Consider the following 22,025-nt stretch of genomic DNA (forward strand, 5'->3'; position numbering starts at 1 on the left):
ATCCGAGACGAGGCTGCCCGTCCATCCTACACTGTAAATTGAACGATTACAACCGGTTGAACATCTGAAAATCGAGTAACATCCCGAGTTGATTGAAAATCACTCTTCACAAGTGGATCGTGCTCGTTCAATTAATAAAAGATAAGAGGATGCATTTGAAATGAGACAGAGAGAGAGAGAGTGGTATAAATAACACGATGCTTTCAATTATAAGATTACTGTAGAAGAAAAAAATTTCCCTTTACTTTTTTAAGTTCTTTGACAAGAATCACAATACTCGATTTAGTCGAATTAATGAGATTCGATGGAAAATACACAAAAGCCGTTCAATAAGACAAGCATCGGAAAATCTTATTACGAATATTATTATTAATAAATTAACTTACTTTGAAAACACCTCTCTCGCGCCCCTCGAAAGCGAGACGAGATTCCTCGATTTAATAAACCTTTATATTTTTTCTTTTTATCACGAAGCTGCGTCGCACACGTGCTCAACCACGATAAAATTTTTCGAATATTTTCGCGAAATTATCCGTGGAAGAAAGAGAGCGAGAGAGAGAGAATAGTTGTCCGGAATACCGGCAGGTGCGCGACGACTCGAAAGGTCGAAAGTTTTCACCATTGGGATGCCATTTTCGCTACACTCGCTCGCGGCTCGGTTGCGCCGCCGCGCAATAATAATAATAATAATTGTCGCGGAACGAAAAAGAAGGAGGCAGCAGCGGGTTGGAAAGAGATAGAGGCAATTAAGGGCGTGCAAGCTTCTCCTTTCTATTCGCTTCTACCGAATGCGAGTGCACGTTCTGGGGCAAGGAGGCCTCGTTTCCGGCGAGGCTCAACTTCGATAATGAACGGTCGCATCGGATCGAGAACACGAGGGGAGGGTAATTAAATCTTAACTATGCCACGTGATAACTTGCGGATAGATGTTTCCAATTTTTGCTTTTCTAATTTTGCAGAATTTTTGCAGAACGAAGAAATTGTAGCAATAATAATAAAGATGGAACGATCTGTGATGAAATTGTAATCGGGGTTGGAAGGAGGATTGGAAGGAGGAAAAATTTCGTACAGTGTCAAAGACGAGACTGATTTCTGATAAAACTTTTATCGTAAAACTTTTCGTTTCTGAGAAAATTAAACGTAAAAATTCCCTCCCTTGTACATAACTTTCTCGATTTAATAATTCGAATAAGAGGATACGTAGGTCTTTAACAATGTAAATGCCACTACTTCTTTCGAATCCAATGCAAATTCGCGAAGAAATACCACCCGTTTGAGACTGGAGAAATTTTTCCTGCCTTATCTCACCGACCCACCCTTGTTTCGAAGAAGGAAGAGGCCACCGGTTTGTTGCTTACTTCCTGACACAAAGATTTCATCCGGATTCCGCGAACGAAACGAAATGATTTCGCGATAAAAGAATGCATTCTTCTGTCTTTCCGCCATTTACGCAACGAAGTTGAAAAGAAAACGAGTCGAGAGATTTCTCGTTTCAACGAAACGAACCCCCGTTCTCGCGGTTCATCGACGTTCTTCTCCTCCTTTTTCTTCTCCTCCTCCACCTCTTATTCCCCGTTTTAATCGTCTTGACACGCTCCTCTCCTCGTCAATGCCCTCTTCTTTCCCTCGAAAGAAAAACGAGGAGAAAAATGATCGAGCAAAGAAAAGAAAAGAAGAGAAGAGAAGATGGAAAAATGGAGATATTCGAAGCACTCGTTCCACCTTTTATCATACGTACTTTCTTCCTCTTTATCTTTCTTTATGTATATATATTTCTATATGTGTATTTCACGCATAACGTAAGAATTGCACGTGTTTTGATAAAAAAAAAAAAGCGTTACGTCGACAGAAATATGCGAATCATCGAGGATTTCATAGAACGCGTAGAATGTTTTCTCGAAGAATGATACAGAAATTGTTACGACAGTAGTTGGAAGATGGGATGGGCGATAAAAATGATGGATGGATTTTCCTTACATTTTTAAAAACCTATCTTCCAGTTTTATATCTGGAGAGTATATCGTTTAATGTAGTTTCAACACATATAACACGTAGTTCTATCCCAGTTTGAAAGAGATGCGCGTGATTTTCTTAATCCCCAATTCCCTGAACGGGTTGGCCGGATCAATAATCGCTTGACCTCCCAGGTCACCGGATTTAACGCAGTTTGACTTTTTTTTTATTCGCCAACCCGTACAAAGCATTTTGATACGTGGAAAAGTAGAATCGAGGGCAAAGATTCCACTTTTTTCTCTTTCTAAAAATTGAAAATAAGTAAAATCTCTCGAGCATTATTTTCACGAATCCACCAACAAATCTCGCGATTTAAAACGAACGCAAAAATTTTTAATTCGTTCGTCTAATGGCTTTTAGATACATTCTGACCAAATATGTCAATTAATCTCTTAAGAATAAATTTGCTTACTTATAAGCTGAACAACTGATTCTCATTCATAGATTAGGATTAATTAGGAATAAATCATCTGTGACGATCATTTCTCTCGTGCATGGCATCGAAGAATTTTGGTAAGCTTTCAAAGCGACGAGACCACTTTCTCTCTCTTATCGAGTAAAAAGAGTTACTGACGTGTTTGTACACGTGTTTACGTGAAGAAGAAAAAGACATAGAAAAGTGAAGCTCAAGTTGCATCATTTCGGTCATGAAGAAATTGAAATCGTTCGAATTAGCAACGAAAGGTAATCCAAGTTATCGTATCGCGATTTAATCTCGACGATAAAACACAACTCTTCGACCAACCGAGAAGAACTACACAGGCACGTGGAACAATGTCGCCGCATTAATTACTCGTATATTTTAATGGGGAGGGATCGGACAAGGTCGGCCGATTTTCGCAAAAACTTCAATTAATCAGAGCGACCCGGTTTCCCTGCCTCTCAAACGTGTTCTCGTGTACGCGAGAGTTTTAAAACCGCTCTTAATCATGCCTCTGCACAACAGTAGACCGACTCCTCCCGAACAGATTCATCCCTCGCCCCAACTCCCTGCCCGTGGATACTCAAATCGTTCGAGAGAGTATTTTCGCTCCGAACGAAACGCGCCCTTAAATCCACGTTTCTTTTCGAATCGACCGCCTCCCCGCCGATGAATCATCCAACGGTATTATCGAATATTATCCCCTCCCAATTTACTTACCTTTCTCTACCGTTCGTCATTATCGCGTCACGAACCGTCGGCTTTTCTCCGCACCTGAGAGAGGAGGCCGAGGGAATTTCGCGTGGAAATCGGATATAATTACGTTGGAGGATAAATACCAGAGGGGAGGGGGTGCGTGAGGGAGGGCGACGAGTGCGTGTCGACACGCGAGCCGGGGTTGCTTCGCTTCCCGCGTAAATCACTCGCACGCACGCACGCACGCGAGTGTACGGGCGCGTAAATGGGGAAAAGAAGAGGGAGGAGGGAGTAAGGGTGACGGATAGATACGGCTAGATAGGCCATGTCCAGCGTTGGGGCACGCACGCGAAGCGGAGGACGTTAACGGGGCGCGTTGTCCGTTAGAGATAATTCGGGGGATATGCGGGGCTTTATCACGGCCGATTGTTATTCCGACCGGCGGCATAACTGTTTCTAATGGGCCAGATGAAACCAGATCCTCCCCTCGATCCCGGGAGATACCTGGCGGGGAGGAAGGGTGGATGCGTCGAAACTTTGGCCGCGCGGATCGGGTATTCGCGTAAATTTCGTGGAAATTTCGTGGCATTTTCTCGAGGGAGGGGCAAGCTTTTCGGCCCCGAAAATTAAACGATACGCGCGATGAAAATCCGCAGCGTTATTGTTCCGGTTGAAGTTTGGGTAAACTGGCCGACGACTCGATTATCGTGGCCGATAATTAAACGGGAGAGAAATGCTTATCGTTTGTTTCCTTCGTTTCTTGTTATTCTCGATCGAGGGGAGGGGAGAAGGAAGGAGAATTTTGACGCGAGTCAACGAAGAGGTTTCGTGCATTCCTTTCGCAAGGCTCCGTTACTTAATCGTTTCATCAGGAGGAGGAGAAACTGAAGCGATGAAAAGTGGAAGGCACTTTTCCCTGAACATCTTTGATGTCGAAGTTGATGCAGTTTGTATTAATTTATCTTGATTATTTACATATAAAAAATTACACGAAAATACGCTCTTTTCAAACATATATATATATTACACGAACCAATTATATTATCGTGTTTACCCGATGCGTATACGATGTGGGAGCAAAAATCGAACGTGCGTTCAAAATTGTACGAAATCCGGGATGGAGGGTGTCGCTTGATCGATCGTATCGCGAATGTTTTTTCGCGTCCGCGTGTAAAGAAACGAGTGAAATCAAGTGGCACGTAGAATGGTAAGAGGGAATAAGTAAAACGTTCTCGTGAAAATATCCGATAATAAGGTGTGCTGAAGGTATCACGATGAAAAAAATCCTCGTGATAGGCGCGAAAACTAGGCGCAAGAGTCGTACCTGTTGGCGTATCTTAAACGGAGGCCGAATTTTTCCACGAGCTCTTCTCGAAAGATCGAGTGGAAAGTTTCTAATCGCGCGTTCGACAACCTCCTCGGCGAGAATCGAGCGTTGCACGAGATTGAACGAGAGAGAAAGGAAAAAAGGGGGAGAGGGGAATCGATTTTCGAGCGGGAAGATGGTTTCCTCGATGGCTTTCAATTAACGCTCGGTTACTCGACGCACGACCGTGTTTACATTCAATTTCCTTGGCCTATAAAAATGAAGAGTCGATGTTTGTGACGAACGTGTCTTTGCGCAGGTGCATACGGCTGGGAAGGAAAGAGATGGGGGGAGAAAGAGGGGCAAACTCGAAAGCACGGGAATAAGAAAGCCTCGTTCGAGGCTAAACAATCGGTCCCGCCAAGATTTTCCGCTTGGTTTGCTCCCTCTTCGGGAACGGAGCGATATCCTCGTGGAACGAGGCCGCGACGTAATTTCAACAGTTGTTTGAATGATGAATGAAACGCACACAAAACGGCGGGTATCTCGATATTGTCCCCTCCTCGCCTCTCCTGTTATAACAAGATCAACTTTCTTCCCCCGCGATCACGGTTTACGCGGTAATAAACACGCTTGTTTCCCTTCCTCTTCGCGACGAGGGAAGCCAAGTTCTCAAAGATTCCAGAACCGACTAAATTATACTTATTTTGCTCGAGAATTATCTCTTCGATTCTCTTCTACCTAATCGTACCGAATCGAGAAGAAGGGTGTCGTATCTTGTTTCCATTTAATGGAAAACGGTCGGGCGGAGGAAAATAGGAAACATCGCAAAACAACTCGCGAGCCCGTATATATGACGCAGATCGATATCAGGTATAATTGCTGGCCGCTTAACACTTGACCCCCGGTGCGCATGCACGCGCGCAACCACGCATTCGTGCAACGAAGGGGGAAAGTAAAAGTGGCAGGAAATTGCGTTAGAAGGGCACGCGCCCTCCCTGCCTTTTCGCATCGGTCACCGTTGCGTGCACACGGTCAGACTGGCGGCAGGTGGACCGGCAAGAGGTTTCCAAGGTTTCTAGTATGGGTAATGAAAAGTAATATCGCCACCCTTCTCTTATAAGCTTATACGCGGAAGAACGGCGTAAAGAAAATATCGATGCGAGAAAAATGTACGTCCTAACGAGTTTAAACTCGTGATAAAAGAAGAGGAGGAAGAGGAGGAAGGTATATTTCTTGTCGGAGAGTAATTATTGAATAATTATTGGAGAACAGTTGGAGTCGCCTTCGTGATCTCAAACATTCTCGAGACAACGAAATATAATCCAACGTATCGAAAATTAAATTACGCGTGGTTCGGGTACTATTAATCTCTTACGAAAGTAGGAAAGAAAGAAAGTGATAAATGATCGAGGAGAGTATTCCGGCGGGCGATAGATTTAGTGGAGGCATTTCGAGAAATTAAATTCTGCTCGCACGCTGCAATCTCATTAAATTGGCGGGGGAGAAACGTGTGGTTGTGTACGCCGCGGTGGAGAGCGTGGCGATGGCGTAACGTGTCCCTGGGTGGCCGAAATGAGAAAGAATCGAGGCCAGACGGAGGGGTGGCTCGCAAAGTTCCGTATAAGGTATATAAGTAACCCCCGGTTCCAAGGGTTCGCCTTGGGGAGTGCTTTCCAAATGTTTCAGTTTCTCTGGAAGGAAACGATGGCCGAAAAGCCTCTGAAAAAAGGCTTGCCCTTCGAAAGGAACCTTAATTATATATTTATAAAGAGGACCCCATACGTATGGCAACCACGTATTTCCTTCTCTTCGTGTCGCGTTTCCAACAAATTTTTCCTCCGAGTTACTCGTACATGCCTTCCTCCCCCGAGCCATTCCTTTTCTCAATTGTACACGACGAAATGGCCCGCGCTGCACGAACCGCGATAAAATTGTAAAAGCAATAACGATGAGTGGAAATGAATCCATTTAGAAAGACCGTATCCCCGAACACATCCCCGAAAACGCGCGGAATAAAAGTATCAACGGTAAGAGCACGTTTCGAACGGTAGCAACACACGGTGATCCAATATCGGTCGGAGAGGACGGGGGGGAGAAAAAGGTGGGAAAGGTATTTCAATAAGGGAGAGCAAAACAAATCGAAAGAGGAAGAAGCGGCCGTTCCACCGCGGACGTCGCGAAAGGAATTGAAAGAGCGCGGTGGGAATAGCGGCGGTAATAGTAGTCCAAGTCGATGCCTGGTCGTACCGAAAAGAAGAGAAGGCAGGGAACGTATACGCCGCCGTTCAAGGGTGGGAAACGTGGGCAGAATGCGCAGAATGCCGGCCGCAAAACGCTCCGTCACGCGACTCGCCGCGTTTGTCCACGTACGATTTATCCTCCCCCTTCCCTACCTCTTACGTGTACTTACACGTGTATCCAAGGACGGATCTCGGATACATCTACTCGCCGCCATCTCTCGGGGCCGTTGTTGTTTCCACGCCAACGTCGGATAAACCGCTTATTTTATTCATCAAACGTGAAATCAATATTGCATCGCGTTGTCCGCCAAGACGGAGGCGGAGGTGTACACAAAGAGAGGCGAAGGGAGAGGGAGAGAGAGGGGAGGAGATCGGAGAATGCGGGCGATGGACGTTCAAAACCGATCGTGTATCTCCGTCTACGCCTCTGTGATCCAACCCCGACCCACGTCTCTCCCTCGTCATACCTAACGTGGCGGAATGTGGGATGAAATTAGTCCTTAACCCTCCCCGCTCCGACGCGGTGGAACGCGATCCCCACCCTGTGACGGGATGTCGGACGTTTCGGTATTCCAGTACGTGGCCAAGCGCGGAAACGCGTCTTGCCGGTGATATAAATGTCGTCTGAGAGGGGCTGAGAGGGCGCAGACACCACCGTTCGTCGATTATAGCTTCTTTTTTTCCATTGGCGTCACGTAGTAGGGTTGAAACGATTGCGCGGGATTTCTTTTTCCCTTCTAAAACCGTAAGAGATAAGAGAATATAACCGCGTCCCTTCGAAACTTGGCAAGTCGTTCTCAAAACTTGAACTCGAGGTGACGTACACGTTCCTATAATGATCCGATGGGATGGGTTATCTGGATGGAAGGGGGAGACTAAGAGAAAAATGGGGGAGGCGAAAGGTTACACACCTCGAAGAGTTGGAGTCGTCTCGGTCTTTTAACCAAGGTTTCCACGGTTGCAGGTAATACAGGGTAACACGAACACGTATTTGGAGTCGAAGCACGAGCTGGAGCCGCCTCTGTGGGCGAGCAAGATCCGTTTTCTGCCCTACAGCCATCACACGCGGACGGTTTGCATGCGGGTCGAGCTCTACGGATGTTACTGGAGCGGTAAGCTGTTTGCACTCTCCAATTTTCGTTGAACTTGCCGCCGCTTAGAATACTCACTGGACTGTCCATTAACCCTTATGCCATTCCCGTGTGCGCAAATTTGCTTTTCACAATCTTGCTTGTACAATTATCCCTTTCTTCCTTTGATGAACCAACATCGAATTAAACGTTTAACCAAACGGAAAGGTACACACCAAGTAACATAGACTGCTATTGTGTCTTACACGCTCGCCGTGCTTAGAAGTTCAATTAATTGTGAATCCAAATCCTCCAGGCAGTTTCCAAGAACTTCCTATCGTTTGATTAATTCTCCTCCCCCCCCTCTCTCTCTCTCTCTCGCCTCGACGAATATTAATCAATAGAAACCGAGCATGGATTCTTCTTTCCCGAATAATTAGCCCATTGCACCGGACACCGATCGAAAACGTTAATCTTTGTTCTCTCCCCTCCCCCTTCTTTCTCCGTGTCTCGTTACGACGAGGAGAAACGCGACTGTTGCACGAGCGATGGGAAGATGGAGCGGGGGTCCAGGGGTGACTCGACACGTTTGATCTTTCCGCAGATGGCGTGGTGTCTTATTCGATGCCCCAAGGTGATAAGAGGGGCAACGAATGGGAATTCTTCGACGCCACGTACGACGGACACTGGGACGGGGAGCTGCAGCGTGGTCTGGGCCAGTTGACGGACGGCAGGACGGGCCCCGATAACTTCAAACTGGCGTACTACGATAAGGATCGAACGCAGGGGTGGGTCGGTTGGAGGAACGACACGCGCGGCCAACCGGTCGAGATCAAGTTCGAGTTCGACAAGGTCAGAGAGTTCTCGGCCATCCACATCTACTGCAACAATCAGTTCACCAAGGATGTCCAGGTGAGCCTTCTTACCTTTTTAATTTCTCTCTCGCCGTAGTCTTACTCGTATCAAATTTTCGTTCCTTCTATCCACCAGCGGTTCGAATTTAAAGTTTAAAGTTATGGTGCGACGGGTAATTGAAGAAAAGTACGTAGAGAGAGTCGTAGTGGAGGAGGGTAGGGTTAGGAATAAAATTCCTAGGAATCGCGTCGCGTTGGGGATAAAAATAAATTTGAAAGCGTTGAGAATTAAGGGGGGGACAGCTTTCGCGTCTAATTACGTATCCACGCCCTTCCTACGCCAACGTAAACACGTCGTGTAAAAGCGTTGGAATCGTTTACCCTCGCCGACGTTATTCCTCCCCCGACCCCCTCCCCTCCGGTAAGAAGGAATGCGCAAGCAGCCTTGGCCGATCAACAGGCTCTTCTTACCCATCCACAGCCTTGTTCCAGATCCTCTTTTTCTCTCCGTGTCTCTCTCTTCCGTGTCGAAATGTCCTTCTTCCACGGTTGATTGAATATTCCACTCGGCGCTTTTTATCGGTCGCACTCCCGTTGAATATAAAAAAATACAAATTGAAACACGGCGATTCCGTTATCTCGGAAGGAAGCGCGGCTTCCTTGGGGCGGGATCGCGCGATATTGCGAGGCGAGAATAATCGGGGCGCGTGATCTCTGTTATTAAACACACAGCCGCGCCCTTCACGCTTTCATCATCGACGATCTCCTTTCATTAAAACCGTACGCTTTCAGGCCGGACGCATTACGCGTCCACCCACCCACTTCTTTCAACCTTCCCATCATCGATTTCGTCGTACGTTTTCTTATCGTGATTCAATTTCGTTAGCGTTTATCCAGCGGATGACACAGCTGTTTCGAGTTATCGAGATTTGAAAAGGTGGAATACTTTTTTACACCTCTTATTTTCTTCTTCGAATTCGAGAACTATGTCGATAGAAATTTCATTTACATTTTCCCGAGTAAATTAAGAGAATGTTATCCGACCTTTGCGCAAATTGGCGTTTGCAAAATTCGTAACTGTTTTCGTTATATTTCGGAACACGATTTACAACCGTTTAAATAAAAATTCCGCTTGGTCAAATAAGATAACTGTTGGCGTTATTTTTGTATTCTCCACGGTACACCGGCGGGAAACAAATCACGCGGAAACGCGCAGTTAATGCGAAAATTCCTCTAGATATTTTTAATAACGAAATTACAAACGTTGGAAGGGAGAGAGAGAGAGAGAGAGGAGGTAGGAAACGATACGACCGTCGGCTAATTTATTCCCGCTCCAAAATGCCATGCATTTGAGAAGAGAGCGCGCGGGTCAAGGAAAGTTTCGCTTTAATTCGCCGCCGCTTCGTTAATTGGAAAAATACGGGTGACATTAAACGCGTGCCGGACGATATTAAAGCGAGCCTCGATTCTACTCCTTTTTTTATTCTCTCTCTTTCTCTCCTCCGTGGAATTAATGTAAATCCACAAATCTAATTCGCACGCGCGTGTACGAGCGAAAAAATCGCTATCATCGCGCGTACAGTCGATCACAAAAGTGTTAGTAAAAAATTTTCTAATCGCCTATTGCGGCACGAATATTTTATAATTTAAAATTTTATTTGAGAAACGAAGGTAATATCGATATTTTAAGAAACCGTGATCTTTGTTCGATCAAGATACGAGCCATTGGCTTTAATCATCTTTTCCAACAGATTGACATGTTCTATTTTTTATAAAGCGCGTCGAATATTTTATTTTTTTAAAAACAGCTAATAAATAGTGAAACGAGTGATGATCGGTTGGTGAAATATCTAACGGGTGGGTCGAGAGTTCATTCGATTAATTTTTGAGTTAGAGTTTGGTTTGCCTTGTTCTTAGTCGATTTCTCGGATGCTGCTCATCTCCTCGTTTCAGAAAAGAATAACGAGGCTTTGACGAAGGTTTCGACGGTCTGTTCAGGATTTTCATTAGCATCCAATCATTGTCGTACGATAAATGACGTGCAGTATCCGTTTCCCATATATATATAATTCTAGTTCAAAAATGAACTTGTACCGTTTCGAGGTTTATGCGATAAGCACGCTTCGAAACGTGGCAATTTTTGATCCTCCGTCAGTCGCTGCGCTATCCATTTCCCCAATTTTTTCACTTTTTACCCATATATAGCAGCCAAATATCTGAAAACTGTCATTGGAGATACGTCTAACTCTGAATCCACTTTGCCTTTCAATTTATCTTTGTTCAATATGGATTTCGCTCTATCTCATTTCATCTCTAGAATCTAATAAAACTCGTACATAATATTTTAAATTCGATAACACCATGTTGTCCACTTCTGAAAAAACGAATAATAACTTTGCACAAGGGAATAAAATAAAACAACGTTAAAATATAAGATTGCCGTTTATTCTAAACTTATTTATTCCATTTTCTATTCTTTGTCCTCTTCGAAATGCTTCGTCGCAAATTACATACTTACAAATCTCGCTTAAGAGAAACGTTCAACGTTTGCTCTGAAAACCCGTCTAATCGATCGTACAATATTTCTTATATATTTCCCTGGATAATATATATATATATTAAGCGAAGATACAAAGTTAGCGTTTAGTCATTCCTTTGCGTTGTGTAATATCGCGGGTGGCGAGCAAGCGGAAATGAGTTCTTGGCCTCATTCTTAGGCCAATAATCCCACCCCCTTCGTATAATTTCCGTCTCGCGCGCGACCCTTTCGCGTTAACCTCGATAATGTAATGCAAATACGTCGCCGCTCTCTTTCGCCCTCGGCCACCCCCACTGATGCCCATGCGATAGAGGATTGACGACTCGAATGCGAGATCCATGGATGGAATTATTCCCGCTCGAGGCAATAAAATTGGCCGGCATCGAAGGGATCAAACTTCGGATTCGCGCGATACGAACGATCTTGTTCCCGAAAGTGGTTATTCAATCGTCGTCGTGACGGATCTATTTATTCTGAAGAGATCTTTTTTGGAGAGATAGGGGATAGGATATTGGAAATGTAGAGTTTAGAGAATAGAGAGAAAGAGAGAGGTATTAACAGTTGGACATTTGGAGATATAGATTATTCCACGAAAGTTTAACATAATAATCCGTCTTTCTGTAATCTCGTACAAGAATAGCGAAACGAGGCTAATGGATAATCTCAATGGATCGAACTGAAGGAATATCGAAATATCCCAATTTATTTCTATCACTGGCGAGAAGGAGAGAACATGTAACTTCGATATTGAAATAATTAATCCATCCTTTTTCTCCTTCTTCCTTTTTCCCTTTCCGTAGACAACAGCAAGAACGTTGCCGCGAATATATAAACGCAAAAGACACGAAACAGGGTGGGAGTAGGGCGGCTCGTCCCAAAAGCGCCGGCGGACTTTAAATCCGCTTTAAACTCGCGTTTCGAAGCGAGTTCCGCCGCGGCGCATTTAAAGATTTGGCGGCGCGTGCGGTGAAATATGCATGGACGATTATTGAACACAGTGGCTATAAATAGGGAGCGGTCGAATTTTGATTCGGATGAAAGGTGGTGAAGAGGGAGGATATATATTTGCCTCTCCCCTCCTGTAACGTTAATCAGGGATCAAAGTTGTATCCACCCCCTTCCCTCGTTTCATCGTTCAAAAATCATTTTCGATAATTGTTCGATGAGTCTACGAAACATTTGACGCAAGGAAGTTTAAAAATTTCATCACACCGCTCTTAACGAATACACCGATACGCATTTTTGTCCCCGAATAAATAACACCGTTTAATTGAAACGTTCGATAACCCGGACCTCCCCATCCTGTTCCTGGAGGATAAGGGGAGGGGGAGAACAGAAGCGAGAAGAGACTGTATTTTCGGCATCAGCAATTTCACGCGGCGGAGCTGGCGATATTTTATTCGTGGCGTGACCGGTGAGGGACAGGTGGGAATTGGGTGGACGAAAAATCATCGGGACATTTCGGGGGAGCCTCGCGCGGCCGACGTTTTTCGAGGCAATTAATGCCGAAGATCGACAAACCGAGCGAGCGGGAATTGATGGAAAAAAAAAGAGAGGAGAGGGGGAAAAAGGTCGCAACCCGCGGCGGAAAAACGCGCTCGCCGCGGAACGCAAATATACGCGTGGCCGGTGTGTCCACCCGGGACGTTCGAAAACGCGCGTTCGAGCACATTGTTGCGCGGCGAGCGCTCTTTCCGCCGCGAAACGCGGCCAATTGAAACGAGATCGAAATTTCGGTGAACATTGGGGAAATTCTTCGCGCGTGTTGTAGAAAAAAAAAAGAAAATTCATCAAATTAATCCTTTCTAAATATATAAACGCATCTTACTTATTTTCGCTCGCAGATGCTCCTTTGAAAATTTCTTCCTACTTGTACGAAAAGTCGAGCCGAAACGCCGAGAGTGTAAAATCAACTCTTTTCTAAAGAAAGAAAAAAAAAAAAGAATAGCAATAGGATTCTATCTCGATAAATATCGCGAAGCGAAAGAATCCGAAGGAGAGAATTTTATCGAGGGGGGAGCAAGCGCGAAACGAAGTGAGGGAGGAAGGAAGGGAAGTACGGGGGCATCGAACTATAAACGCGCTCTTTGACGCGGCGTCCCTGTGAAACCGCCGGGCGTCGTCACGGTGCCCTCTTCGTGGTCGTTGTTCGAAACAGGAGCGGCCGATCGTCCTTCGAATTCCCTTCCGCGTCGCCAGCTTTTATATATATATATATATATATACCTGCGGAATCACCTCCCCTCCACCTCGTGGCGCAAGTTCGCAAGCTCATAAACCGGAACCCCTGCACAATGGCTCTGCGAGGGGAAGGGAGGGGAGTGCTTTGCCCGCGGCGCATCTTTGATACCCAAATAACGTTTCCCCCTTCGACGGAACCGAAACGTCCCGCCCACGATAATAGACTGCGATACCCACCCCCTCGTTTAAAAAAAAACTCGCGACGGTGATCCGCCACCGTTGCGGAAAAGGGAAACGAGACAGTTGCTTCTTGGAAGAGAATTAGCCGCGAACGTCGTAATTACTCTTGCAGGGGATTCTTCGCGGAGTTTTCCTTCCTTTTCATAGGAAGGATATTGTACAATTTTGAAAAATGTATTCGAGATGAAGATTCTGTTTATTTGAATCTAGTTCTACTTATTTATGGAACGGATCCGTGGCGAGATTCATTCTTGACGCGTATCGGTGTAATAGATACTAGGAGGAAATTGAATGCTGTGATACGGGAGGATGTAGGATATAGAATCTGGAAAGCAACGAGATTTATATATATATATATATACTAGTTTCGTGTCGCGAGATTCGTAGAATTTTTATTCGGTGTATAAAAGTCTAGTCGTAAAAGATCTCGAAAGATCACCGGTCATCGAAGTTCAACGTATAAATAGATTTAATACTCGCCTCGTGGAGCCCTGGTAATCCCGAAGCGACCTGTCCACACCCTCTCCTATCGCACAGCGATCTGGCCACAGTTTGGGATAACCGCAGTTTGAACGTCTTCGTCGAGTTTCCGGAATGATTTGAGGCCGACTCTCAAAGTCGGTCTCGCTAATCCCTTGCAAGCCCAAATTGATGTGCCTCTCGAACTTGCACGAGTACTTTCAGTACTTTTCGTCCAAAATCTCGTTCCAAGTCCCTGACCATCGAGCGTCTCAACACGGTGGCGAGAATCGCGAGTTTCGAAGATGGCCGAATCTCGGGCCACGAGAGATCTCTTTGTAATTTTCCCGTGTACCAGAGGGGAATGTTTGACGCAGCAATTTAATAAACGTAACGATCGAGACGAGTCAATTTACTTATTCGAGTTGGAGGAGAAACGAAAACGAGGAGACTCGCGATAAGATCTCGTCTGACGGTGTGCAAATACTTTTCCTCGGCTACGTGCAACGACGCGAGACCCTCCTTTTTCCGCCGTTCACCAGGATCCCTCCGTCAAAGTGCATAAATTTCCGTGATTGCGCGCACCTCCCCCACCCTCTGCTCCGGCCACCCCTTCCTCTCGCCTCGTGTCAATTTTGTTTACGAATGCTCTTTCCTACCGGATCTCCATTTCAATTTCGCCCGTGGCCGGGCTCCCTTTGACGCGGAAGGCCCACGGAACGGAAGCCAGCCCCCTCTCTGTCTCGCATAATGCATAAGACCCGACGACCGAACCTAATGGCCGAAACGAGCCGCCCCGCTCGAAGTCGGCCCGTTTCACCGCAGGACCGAATCGAATCCCGGGCTTTCGTGATTTTTTAAAAAACCGCGCACGTACCGCGTGTAACGGAACGTTAAAACGGGTGATTAACGTTCGTTGGATGGGACTGTTTCTACCTACTCCGTGTATAACACCTCGGTGTAATTGTTATTCGATTGATACTACAGGGCTGCTCAAGTTAAGCGAAATTAACGATAAAATTTTATTCTTCTATGGTAATTTTAGATCTTCGATGACTTGACCGGTTTATAATAGAAAATACTCGTCCGCGAAGTGTTGAGTTAAAAACCTTTATATCTCCATATCTTACGTATCGTAATTCTCACGCGTGAAGAGGAATTTATTCCATGTTCTAAGTAAATAGTAACGTATAAATAATTTCTCGCCGTGGAGTTGTCGATCCAACCTCCCCAAAGTGGCCGAGAATCTCTCGATTGCCGACTATTAACAATTTCGAGTAAAGTAAAGATCGTATCGACGTGTCTGACGTATCCCCCAGACGGGAGGGAGACTGTCGAACATTTTGGTCAACGGCGCAAAGATCGAGTTGCACACAAACCACAAACGGGGAAAAACCGCGAAAGAATGGGAAGAATCGTTGCGGGATCCGATAGCAGATTGAAATAAAACGTTGTATATACGCGTGCAAGAAAAAGATCGTTACCGATGAAACGTCGTTGCTCGTGGACCGCCGGATGGAACGAAATAATGTTGCTCTTTGAAATCGCGAATCCCTGTGTTTGAGCGCGAGAGATACACGGCGTGTTTGGACGGAAACGATTTCCAGGGAGAAGGAAAAAAGAGGTCGTTTCGTTCGGCCAACCTTCTCCATTTCCCTCCGTTGGACCGTTAAAGAAAAAAAGAAGAGAGATTTACTTCCAGATCAGTTATTGCGCTTCATCCGGTATATTATATCGGATAAGCCGCTCCCGGCTCTGCGTCTGACTCTTGTAAACCTTTTCCGCGCTTGTCTCTCGCCGAGTTTCGATTGAAATACGCGAGAGGCCTCGGACGGATCTTCGTCACCGGCATCCCCGCCGACAAGGGTGGGGAAACGAGTTTCGTGGCGATGAACCGGCGCCGGATACGGAACATCGATATCGATAGCGGATAAACGCCTCCCCTCCCCTATCCCTCTTCCCTCCCTGTCGTCGTTTCGCTCCCCTGAAACGAATCTTTCGGTAATTGGATTTACATGACGCGAATTACGATAACGAAATCTTCGGAACCCGATCCGCTCCAGATGTTGGTGAGAGAGGTTGTGACAATCGCGTTATCGACTTCCGCCCATCGTTCAAAGCTAACCTCCCCCTCTTTCCCACCGATAATTCGATCCGCCCGATGAACCGGTATTTTTCGACGGTTTTCCTTTGTTTCTCGAGATCTCGGAAGATTCCCTTTTTCTTTTCGTTGCGCTTGATTCCTCTGAAACCGCGAGAATACGTTTTGTCAGTACGTTCGTTAACGTTTCGTTTTTGTTCGCTCGTTTTTCGAAAATTAGGAAAATGCGCGAGGGGAAGGGGAACGGTATTTCTGCTTCTTGCCATCTTCTCGCGTGGTTCAGGGAACGGAACGTGGCAGTAGTCGCCGGCTGGAGATGTTTGTACAGTTGGTGGCCGTAAATTAATGAGTTAAGTGGTGACACTCGTTCGAGTGCAACCGCGTCCACAGTGATACAGTGATAAACCGCTTCGCGGTTTTAGAATCGTTTCGCATCGCAACACTCGTCTCTTAATTGATATATCATCTATATCTTTGCGAAAAGTTCCTCCGTTGACCCTCCTCGAATCCTTAATCTTCGACCGCTTCGTCTTAATTTCTATCCCGCGTTTCGTACGATCGTCGCGATGACGCGCGTCCGGTATTCGTATAAATTACGAATTAAGCGGTTTAAGATTAAACGAGGGGTTAAAGAGTTGACCCACATCGGAAGATCGACGTCGTCGTACATCAACGCGAGAAACGGCGCAACGAGTTAATTAAAACGTCTCGAATCTCTCGATATCATAACCCTCGAAACATTAATTTTTAACTCCTGACCTATTTTTCACCGCCTCGCCATACATTTTTCCATAACCGAGTTATATCCGTATTGTTCCATAAATTTTTCAATTGGAAATTAACCGAATCTCCAATTACTGCTTTTGCCTTTCTCTCTCTCTCTCTCTTTCTCCCTCTTTCTATCTCTCTCACGCACGAATACAATCTATTCGTATTATTATCCACTTTGGATTTTTATCGGTCGACAGGCCGTTTCCATCGAAAATTCAATTTGTCCTCTTTCGTTCATTTTTTTTTTTTTTTGCTTGACATTTTTGACAACGTGAAATTCAATGGCGGCTGCAGTTTTTTTATTCCTTTCGATAGCTTCAATTTTCATCTTCCACGTGACGTTTTTTTACGTGCGCTTTCGTGCGAGGAGCGAGAGAGAGAAAAAAGAAAGAAAGATAGCGAAAGATCGCACCGATACAAAGCTCCGATACTGAGCAAAGCTTTTTGCGATCTCGGATAATATCCCTTTATGATTTACGATCAGATCATATACCCTATCGAACTTGAGACACGTATTAAACTTTTATAACGTTCTCAAAAGTCGTACGAGTTTCGTTCCCCTCCTCCTTTTCTTCCCACCCCTCCCCCTTTTCCTCGCTTTTCGCGCCCCGGAAAGGATCGTATTTTACTTTGTTCCTAAATCTTGTTCGGCGAGAGCGGGTTCTCGCGTCGGCTCCCCTATCCATCAACGTCCCGCTTCGTCTACGTCTGTTTTATTTCGTCTATATTCGCCGGCTTATTTAGGTTTCCAATGCGTTTTTTAAGGCCACCAGGTGATCAATCTCCTCCCGAGATTACCCTGATAGAAATGGATCTTTGTTTCATTCCCGGCTGCTCCTTCTAATATGCAGATATTTTATTTTCCCGACTCTTACGCTATATGTATAGGAAGAGGGATAAGTTGGTACGAAAGAGGTTCGATCCATTTTCGTTTCTTCTTTCGTGATTCTGTGGATTCCGCGTGGATTCGTGTACGAATACGTCCTTGCCTCGAGGCAGTTCATTATATATATATATATATAAGTTGTGTTTCGTCCTCCATTAATTTGAATTTATATTTCCACCATTTATTTTTTTGCCGAGTCGTAAATCACGAGGAGGCCTCTCAAATCCGTAGCAAACTACGCTGCCAAATCAACCGACGGTTGCGCGTCTCCGATATCTCAGGATCTGCCCTTTTCGAAACTATTCCCCTCCCTTGGAACGAAGAAGGCTTATCCTACACTTTCACACATCGAATAAAAACCAAAAAATCCGAAGAATATTTCACCTCTCTTTCGATCTGAAACCTCGATAAACCTCGTTTATTCCTTACACGTTATATATATACATATATGTAATATATAAGTCTGTTAGATTATTCTACTAATTCTCAAAATCTTGTTGTTCCAGATATTTTCCCAAATCGACATACTGTTCAGCATTGGAGGCAAGTATTACACAGGGGAGCCGATCACCTACACCTACATGGAGGACAAGATCTTCGAGTCGTCGCGAAACATCACCATCAAGCTCCACCACCGAGTCGGCAAATACGTGAAACTGAGGCTTCATTTCTCGGACAGATGGATCATGATCAGCGAGGTGACCTTCGACTCTGGTAAGGCGCATGCCTAAGCCGCGTCCTTCTGTTTCTTTGAAAGAAAAATAGAAGCCTGTCACGTCGACGAAAAAATATTACGAATCCCCCGTATCATCTCTCTTTCGAAAAAAACTAGCACGCGATATGATGTATCGCGCGATCTTCGTCGAAGTGTCGGTCGATAAAACAGCTGCCTAACCTACCTATCGCGCTCAGGTTAGCTCTCCCGTCGTATCGGCCGGCGTGAAAAACGTATCGCGGGATAAAAACAATAGCCGTGGAGAGAAGGGAAAGGGAGAGGGGGGGAAAGCGCTCGTCACGGAACTTGTGCAGAACTTAACTCGGAGCGAATAGAAAAAAAATTTCTGCTCGTGACGCGAAATCGTTTTACGGGGCCCAGACTTTTAGGCGGTGAACGCCTAAGGGGAGAAAGGAAAGCCGCGCGTACGTTTTCCTTTTGCAATTCCGTTTCGCCCGGATTTGACGTGACTCGTCCCGCCGTTCTCCTCCCCCCTCCTTTTTTGTCCGTTGATCCTCCTCCCTTCCCGACTTTCCACGCCGTATCCACGCGAATCCGGCAGGGCAGCCGGCAACTGTCAATCATCGAGGAATAAAATTCCGCCGTGTATAAATTGATACACGGTAATTGACAACGGCTTATTATATATCCGTCGGTCGATCGGTCGCTCGGACGATTTCGATTAACCAAGTCGTAACCGCTGGTAAAAAAAGATAACGCGATGGATGGATTCCGAATGAACGATGGGCAAGGATGAATACAGAGTGGTTGCTTCAAATTTTCTTCTTTATTTTCATTATTATTATTATTATTATTAGGACACGTACAATTATACAATTCAATTTTTTAATTATAGACGGATTAGATATTTTCGAAAAGTGAAATATATCGATTGTTTCGTAAGGTGTATAGAATTTCGTGAAGCGATAAGATAAGATAAGATAAGAATCGTCTCGATTCCTCTGTGTGGAAAAAAATTTTTTTTCAGGACAGCACATTGAGCCATTAGTAGCTGCCACTGGTGTTATTGTTTCTACCTCCGGTTACTCGTTTTCGTTATCCTTCTTCGATTTTTCTTCTTCCTTTTTCCTCCCCGTTCCATATTTTTCTTCCACGCGAGTGAGAACGAGACCCGGATCCGATATACGACCGGGACGACCCGCCAACTGTTTCAATAGAAATCAATTCGTCCGGTCGAACGACGGAGAACGTTAGAGCGAAAGAAAGTTGGAGAAAGGCGCGCTCTGTCAACGAGACGCGATACATATACACACATGTATATATATAAAAGCACGTTGCGCGCCAAGTATCCTCGATCCTCTTGACCGAGTACAAAGTAACAAGTTCCATGCGATTCAACGCACGCAACGGAAATCGTATCGGCCCAAGATACAGGTTGCTCGATGAACGGCACTTGTAATGGAAATACGACGAGGATCGTTCTCGTCCTCCTCTGTTTCGATCTAACCTAATCTAACGCGTATATTTTAAACGCTAATATTTCTCGAACGATTCCTCCGAATTCGAAAGAGGAACGAGACCTCCTTGAATAATATTTTCCCTCGACGGGGGGAGGGGGGACTTCCCTGTAAAAATAGTCGGCGTTGAATCCGGCTCGCCGATCCTCGAATTAGCTCATTTTTCCGAGCGATTTAATCGAGCAGGTTGGGCCAGGTCCGGCGCAACGACGGGAAAAGGAAATCCAATTAATTCGAAGATGATGTAGAAACCCGGGGGAGAAGAGAAGAGAAGTCGAAAGGAAGGAGAAGGAAGATCCGGGGCGGATTAAACGAGGTTTGGCCGTTTGGTCGGAAAAGGCGAAAAAACGAACAACAGGAACGAAACGCGAAACTAAAACTCTCTCTCTCTCTCTTCGTTTCCGAGCAACCCCACCTCTTCCTCCTTCCCCTCCTTCTCCTTCTTCTCTTCTCCGGTTCCGTGAAGAAAAATTCTTTGTGTAAACCGTAGCCAGGGATTAAACGCAACGATGCTCGAATCACCGAACAATTGAACAGAGGAGAGCGTGCTCTCTTTCTCTCTCTCTCTCTCTCTCACGGGTTACAAACCGTGTCAAATGAAAGCTCGACTTTCGAGCTTTATCATTTAACCCAAAAGAGCGCTTCTAAATAGACTTCAAAGACGCTGCTCGGGCGGAAGAATCGATGAATGAGGGAAAAAGAGGATCGTAGCCTTCGATATCCACGGTGGCCACGTGTATCGCGCGTGAAACGTCGTTAAATCCGTGTATAATCCGTTTCTCGGATCCCTTTCGCCTACCGTTTCCTTTCCTTTCCTCTCGTACGTTCTTAATTAAAAAAAAACGCGGCGAGTGTATCGATGATAACGCGATGACGAGAACAAGGCGGGATGGGAAGACGATTTAGCATTATACGGGGAAGGTATCCCCGTGGCACAAAGGTTCCTTTGTCAGCGAGATTTGCCCACCTAACAACAGGTTCATAAAGTGGGCACGAAAAACTCTTCCTCTCGCCGCGTTCCTCGTCGTCCGCTGTTTTTCCATCTCAAAGGATGTACATGGAACGGCGAACAATTTTCCCTTGGAGCAAATAACCGGGTGGAAAAAGCTTGGGAAACGCAACCGAGGAAGGGAGAAGGGAATCTTCGAATCGATACCTGCCCGAGTATTTGGAGGATATAATAATACTCGAGGAGGAGGAGTTTGCTTTAAATATTTATGCGTAATAAAATGGACATCCGAGAGAGAAAGATCTTTAATCTCTGCGATTCGCGGAGTCTAGGGGAGACGCTCCATCGAGCGAGGAGGAATATTATTCGTTGAGATATTGTACGAAGGCTAATAAAGGATTAGTCATTATCAGGATTTTCTTCGGAGGAGGAGGAGGAATAATAAATGATGGCGGTGAAAGGGCCCTTTCCTTAATCGCTTCCATCCTTTCACGAGGGAGAACGCCCTGCCGAAAGGAGATCCTATCGAGATCCCGTTTTCAAGTTTACTACTCGGGTAAACGAGTAGAACTTTTGCTCGAAACAAAGGTTGTCGCTAATGACGCGTCATCGCTACCATTTTGTTATTATACGCAAGTTTGCCATGCAACGCAAGGGGACCACGCAACCCCTTTCCTCCTCTCCTTTTGGACAGAAGATAATCTCATAGAAGGAATCTCGTTCGCGTGCCTAGCTCGTGAAATTCACGCTCGTTGATCCATGGATCCGCTCATTTATCTCGAAAGAAACGGACGAGAGCGGAACGAAATGGAGAAGGTTGAAGAAAAATGACACGCCCTACAAATATCACCACAGGAATAATTCCTGTCCGCGTAAAAATCGTTGTCGTCGTCCAAAATCGGTCACGACGAAGATCGAAGATAATAATCGCGTTTCGAGGTCGATTAATTTTTTCCAGACGCCCTCTTTCGTTCGACGTGGATGTTTCGTGGGATAACGATGGAACAGCGTCTGGAAAGAAAGGCTTGGTGGTGATGAGAGGGAGGGAGGATGCTCGAAAGAAAATTGGCGGGAATCGAGTGTTTCGCGAGTGTTGCTCGTCA

At 45.5% G+C, this 22,025-nt stretch overlaps 1 protein-coding gene across 5 annotated transcripts in view; it reads left to right on the forward strand.

Annotated features, from left to right (window-relative positions):
* Positions 1-22,025, forward strand: part of LOC107999222 (discoidin domain-containing receptor 2) — a 133,201-nt gene that overhangs the window by 78,377 nt on the left and 32,799 nt on the right. For all 5 annotated transcript variants that reach the window (XR_009830573.1, XM_062077209.1, XM_062077208.1 and 2 more), the window contains exons 5-7: positions 7,644-7,791; positions 8,354-8,661; positions 18,287-18,494. Coding sequence is in view for 4 of the 5 variants with exons in the window: in XM_062077209.1 (XP_061933193.1) it covers positions 7,644-7,791; positions 8,354-8,661; positions 18,287-18,494 (664 nt within the window). In the remaining variant the exon portion in view is untranslated. The remainder of the gene's footprint in view (positions 1-7,643; positions 7,792-8,353; positions 8,662-18,286; positions 18,495-22,025) is intronic.

This window comes from Apis cerana, linkage group LG7, assembly GCF_029169275.1.
Source record: "Apis cerana isolate GH-2021 linkage group LG7, AcerK_1.0, whole genome shotgun sequence".
In the NCBI taxonomy this organism is placed as follows: Eukaryota; Metazoa; Arthropoda; class Insecta; order Hymenoptera; family Apidae; genus Apis; species Apis cerana.